Source organism: Mobula birostris, chromosome 23, assembly GCF_030028105.1.
Source record: "Mobula birostris isolate sMobBir1 chromosome 23, sMobBir1.hap1, whole genome shotgun sequence".
In the NCBI taxonomy this organism is placed as follows: domain Eukaryota; kingdom Metazoa; phylum Chordata; class Chondrichthyes; order Myliobatiformes; family Myliobatidae; genus Mobula; species Mobula birostris.
In genome coordinates, this window is record NC_092392.1 from 6,208,963 (window position 1) to 6,215,005 (window position 6,043).

Here is a 6,043-nt window from a genome sequence, read left to right on the forward strand (position 1 = left end):
CAGTTAGGCTTTTAAGCATTGTCTTAAGAGGAGGTCAGAGGTAAGATCTGAAAGCAGAACATAGGGCATTAGCAGCAGAGAGCATGGCAATAGTGCAGTAATCAAATTCAGAGGCAGCTGAGGTTAGAAATGAAAGAATAAAGATATCAGAGGTGTATAGTTTACGAGGAACTGGAAGGGCAAAGCCATAGAAAGACTTGGAAACTAGGATGTGGAGTCTGCAAACATAGCCATACATGAGCAACTGTATCTGGCCTCAGGTTTACGGAGAGTGTATCAAGATGAGGCAGCCACGGGCACTTTGAATAAGCAAATCTGGAATTAAGAGAGGTGCTGAATGGATTTTAAATGCAGGACTAGATTCAGGCAAAATTACAAGAGATGAGAAGAGACTGACAACATGCATGCTAGGTTGTCAACTCAATTTCAGAAACGGTTTGTGATGAGGAGTGAAGACTATGGCCACATCCTTCCAGTTGTCGGAGGTATCAGAATCAGCCATAATGACTCATTAGGCTACACCGCACACAGTCCAAGTTGTGACAGAGACAATACAGGAGTATCAGTACTACTACAGTTGATCAACTAACCTCCAAAGGAGGAAACAAAGAAATTGCAACCAGTCATCCTGATATTTAAAGTGGGCTGAACCAAGTTTTGCTCAAACTGTCCACATTTTAGCAGCATATAAATTACGAAACAGGAAGTTGAAGTCGTTAGCTAAATGGAAACCACTAAAATAGTTTAGTCTAAATTTGATATTTTACATTTCACATTGTATACTGAGTAATTATAAGTAGCTAGCAAAATATCGGCGACCTCCATAAAACACAACTGTAAGGGATGATACAGATTAGAGAGCCATTCAGCCCATCGTGAAGGTGACTATACCGCCTCTTTGAAAGGGCTCGCTCTAACGTTCCGGACTTTTCCCACACGTTCCGTCTTGAAACATTCCACTTTGCATCTGAAAACCATGGCGCTGGATGCAATGATTAGACACTGCATCATCCGGCTTAGCCCCAGCGCCTCCTCCCAAATAGCCAAGAACCTCCTAAGTAATTGTCTGAAACTCCTTCTCACCACCTCCAGGTCCCCACAAATACCCAACATCGTATATTAATCGTTGGTAGGGGGAGGAACAGACATGGAGAATTAAAACTGTAAGAAGTGCCCGATTCTGGCAGCAAGCCGAGCGTCGGCCAGGTGTCTAGAGGTGCGGCGGAGACGGTAGCGGGGCAGGGTCAGGGTCATGGTCACGGTCAGGTGCCGGTGCCGGGCGGCCACATGACAAAGCTCAATCGGCTCCTTACTCAACGCGTCCTGGGTGCTCCGTCTCCGGCCGCCCAGCTCGGGCTCCTGCTCTATCTCCGACATGTCGAAAGGAGGGTGGCAGCTGGCGGTCTACAACTATCAACCCAGGGACGACCAGCCACCCGCACCAACTCTCATCAGCCGGCCGAACCCCGCCTCTCCTCCTTTTATAACCAGCACGCAGGTTTCCCGATAGCCTAAAACGCGTAGTAGCGATGCTCTCTGGGAGCTGTAGTCCTCCGTCTCCTTCGACCCTTATTTCATGATTTGTTTAAAAACTACAACTTCCCAGTCCCGATGCTTTCAGAATGTTAATTATAATGGAGGGGGCGAAAAATCTGCATTTCGAATATGTTTAAGAAATGGAAAGCAAAAGTGGTTCGTTGCGATAAAAATGGGAACTCTGGAAATCTGAAACAAAAAAATACTGAAAAAAAACGCCGTTTGTCCAGTTGCTTCACATAAGCACCCCGACCCACCGAGTTCCTTCAACAGTTCGGTTTTTTTAAAAAACCTTGCATGCTAAATAACGGTACTTGATAAAACGGAATTACAATGAGGGTTTATTATTGTTGGGGAAAGGTGAGGCGGCCAGTAGAGTAGAATTGTATTTGGTCATTTATTAATTTTCAGAGGGTCTAGTACCAAGGTTGCATATAGGCCAGAGAGGTTTAGGTTATCAGATTGCCCTCCCCTCGATAAACTGTGAAGCACATGGGGCTGCAATGACAATCGAGAACTTTCATTGCCAGTCTGTCTCGGCCCGAAACGTCGACTGTACCTCTTCCTAGAGATGCTGCCTGGCCTGCTGTGTTGACCAGTAACTTTGATAGGTGTTGCTTGAAATTCCAGCATCTGCAGAATTCCTGTTGCTAGCTGCTAAGCATGTGATTTGAATTCTAGCCTCTAAACTAACTAATTCACTAACACTGCGCCCATGGTAGCTTAAAAATCATGACTTTCCATGCTAGTCACCAGCTTATTATGAATTGTTGTGGACACGTTTAGAATGCAATTACCCGTGTAGAAGTTTATGGGCATAGAATACAAGTAATTTGGAATGCCACACGTACTCTGAAATCGCTGTTAGTATTTCCCTTCTAATTATATATACAATTCTTTTTGAAAGCTACTATTCATTTTTATATTCAGTCATTTCCACACTCCTGCAGGCTCTCTGTTTCTCCACTGGAGAAGGTCCTAACCCCCGTCTTAAGGGCAGTCAGCATTATCAGTAGTTCTTCATTTGCTTCAACTCAGAATAATCTCCCAGCTACCTCTGCCAAGATATTCAGAAACACAGATACTTCTGCCTTCCTGTTCTCTCACTGCTCATGTCAGTTCACGGGGTATGGTCACAGAGTGGTTAAATCACTAATTTAGTATTCTAAAATACAAACATCAAATCTCTGAATCACAGCAGCTGGGGACCTAAAATTAGGTTAAATAGTTTGTATAGTACTGTAACACCATATTTAGCTCACTAATGCCCCCAAAAGGAATTCCAGTGTCTTAAAATACTGTACATATTTTTAAGATACTGGTTTAAGGGCCCCAGTTTGTCCTTAAACTATGTAGCAAAAGGCAAAAAAAAGTGCAGCTGATGTAAAATACTAGTAATACTCAGTTCTGAAAATAGGTTTTTCACCCAAAATCTGAACTTGGTGAATATTTCTTGAACTTCGTTTCTATCAAAAACAACCTTAAAATCCTAATATCCTTCACCAGATCTGTAAATAAAATTGGATTTAATACTCCAACCACGAAAATACCAGAAGCCTTTCTCAGTCATTATCGGTAGAATGTGAGTGCTAGATTCAAAGGTCAGCATTTATGATCCACCCCTAATTAGCCTTAAGAAAGTGCGATGAGATCGTTTCATGAACTAGCAGACTATGCAGTGTTCCTTATACATAGCTGTTTCAGGATTTTTCTAATGAATACATAGGAATGGGGATATATTTCAGTATGTAAAACTTATGTTGCTTGAATTAAAGTTGAAAATGTTAATGACCTACCATCCTTAGACAAGAAAATGAGGAAGGCCTCAAGCCTTGTCTGTCCTTCTGGCTGAACAACTGTAGCAAACAGTTACAGTCTAAAACTCTTCAGCTACATTGGAAACAGCTAGAGAAAAATGCTTCTTCATCTGATGTTTCAGAACCACTGAGGTTTTGTGTTCTACTTTTGATTTCCTTAGGATAGGTGAGAAGTTCATCTTCTGGTGAGAATGTAGACAGTGCTGACAATTTGATTGGTCTAACTCACCCCAGTTCTGCAGATCACAATGATCAACTACCCAATGATTAACAACACACATCAGAGTTACTGGTGAACGCAGCAGGCCAGACAGCATCTCTAGGAAGAGGTACAGTCGACGTTTCGGGCCGAGACCCTTCGTCAGGACTAACTGAAAGAAGAGATAGTAAGATATTTGAAAGTGGGAGGGGGAGGGGGGAGATCTGAAACGCTAGGAGAAGACAGGAGGGGGAGGGATGGAGCCAGAGCGCTCTGTCCACCAGAGAAAGCAGGATCTCCCAGTGGCCACACGTTTTAATTCCATGTCCCATTCCCATTCTGATATGTCTATCCATGGCCTCCTCTACTGTAAAGATGAAGCCACACTCAGGTTGGAGGAACAACACCTTACATTCCATCTGGGTAGCCTCCAACCTGATGGCATGAACAATGACTTCTCTAGCTTCCCCTAATGCCCCACTTCCCATCGCACCCCATCCATTATTTATTTATATATATATATATATATATATATATATATATATATATATATATATATATATATATATATACACACACACACATTTTTTCTCTCTCTCTCCTTTTTCTCCCTCTGTCCCTCCCACTATACCCCTTGCCCATCCTCTGGGCTTCCCCCTCCCCCTTTCTTACTCCCTAGGTCTCCTGTCCCATGATCCTCTCATATCCCTTTTGCCAATCACCTGTCCAGTTCTTGGCTCCATTCCCCCCCCCCCCACCAATCTTCTCCTATCATTTTGGATCTCCCCCTCCCACTTTCAAATCTCTTACTACCTCTTCTTTCAGTTAGTCCTGACGAAGGGTCTCGGCCCGAAACATCGACTGTACCCCTTCCTATAGATGCTGCCTGGCCTGCTGCGTTCACCAGCAACTTTGATGTGTGTTGCTTGAAATTCCAGCATCTGCAGATTTCCTCGTGTTTGCGCAATGATTAACAAACCAACTTAGCTTACCTTTATCCAACTTATGCCATAGAAATTACATTGTACAACACTTCATAATGAATGGATTACTATTGACATGCAGTTCCTATGTAGGGAAACATGGCAGTCATTTTGTACCCAGTAACGTCCCATAACAAAAGCACCACTGAGCTTATTATCGGATGAGGAAAAGTTGGCAGGATACAACTACTCTGCTCTTCAGAGAATCTTTTGGATCAAATTTGGACAAATATTAATCTTCTAAAGAGTATCTTTGATTTTTTTGCTCTCTTTAACATTACATTGAGCTATCATCTGTATGAGTTTCTGCACTCTACATCTTCAGCCTTGGAGGCCACAATACTACCAAAGCCAGGCTGGCTCTGTAAAGTGAGAAAGTTGGTATGGAGGTCTCGCCAGGGAGATTGAAACCATTACAAGAATGGGTCTGCAATACATCTGTACCAGCAGCCACTGAGTTAAACTAATTCTTTGATGTATGGTCACATTAATTGGTTGTGTGGTGGAAACTGGAGAGTGGAAATGGTAATGTACTTAACCGAAATCTACCGCCATCAATGCGAAGTTTCTGAATTCCTGAGGAGAAATGGGAGTAAATATCCTTGACATTAAGACAACATTTTGCCAAGCAAAGCTGAAACCAATGAGACTGACCTTGTGCTCACCAAAAAAAGAATGGTTGTGTGTTGAACTGTAGTCATCTCAACAGCTCAAACTGAATAACAGCATTGTAACTTATTAAAAGAGGTAAAGCTTGGCCCAGCAAGACAAATACTTACCAATATGAAATCAAATATTTTTGCAACATCTCAGGTACTGAGATGTAAAATACCCAACTAAGCTATCCACCACATAACCGCTCCGAGTTTGAAACAACTACCTCAGCCACAACAGTAAGAATTGTCAGTCCATTCCACAGCTCCTCAATTCACCTGGTATATACCCCACTGGCATTGACTGTGCGGTCACCAAGTAGCTATTCATTGTTGGACTACAATTGGCAGACAACAATCACACCAGCACCTAGTTCTGTCCGCACTCGCTCATACTAGTTTGATAGGTAGGGAGAGGGTGTGGAGTGGTAAATCACTGCTGTGGCAGCAGAGAATTCCTCACTGTAACCTAGTTACAGCAGTCAATTTCAAATTGAAAATAGGGTATGAAAAAAGTGGGAAAGAGCGGGGTAGTTGAGCAAGTTCAGGCACACATTCCTGCTGCGCGCAGCTCAACTGCGAGCACCATGGCAGCAAAGTGGTTAGTGCGGTGCTATTACAGCTCAGTCTGGAGTTTGAATCCGACATCATCTCGAAGGAGTTTGTACATCCACCCCATGGAATGTGTAGGATTCCTCCTGGTGCTCCAGGTTCCTCCCACAGTCCAGACACTTATTGGTTAGTTCTCTCATTATTACTCTGGGGTTAAATCAGGGGTTGCTGGTTGGTGAGGTGCAATGGGACAGAAGGGCCGATTCCACACTGTATCTCTAAATAAAGTAAATCCGTGGAACC

The 6,043-nt window shown here is 43.2% G+C and overlaps 1 protein-coding gene across 3 annotated transcripts in view; it reads right to left on the minus strand.

Moving 5' to 3' along the window:
• Positions 1-1,466, minus strand: part of cax1 (cation/H+ exchanger protein 1) — a 68,371-nt gene extending 66,905 nt beyond the window's left edge. For all 3 annotated transcript variants that reach the window (XM_072241588.1, XM_072241589.1, XM_072241586.1), the window contains exon 1: positions 1,314-1,466. In XM_072241588.1, the coding sequence (XP_072097689.1) occupies positions 1,314-1,377 (64 nt within the window). In that variant the 5' untranslated portion in view covers positions 1,378-1,466. The remainder of the gene's footprint in view (positions 1-1,313) is intronic.
• Positions 1,467-6,043: the final 4,577 nt, after the last annotated feature.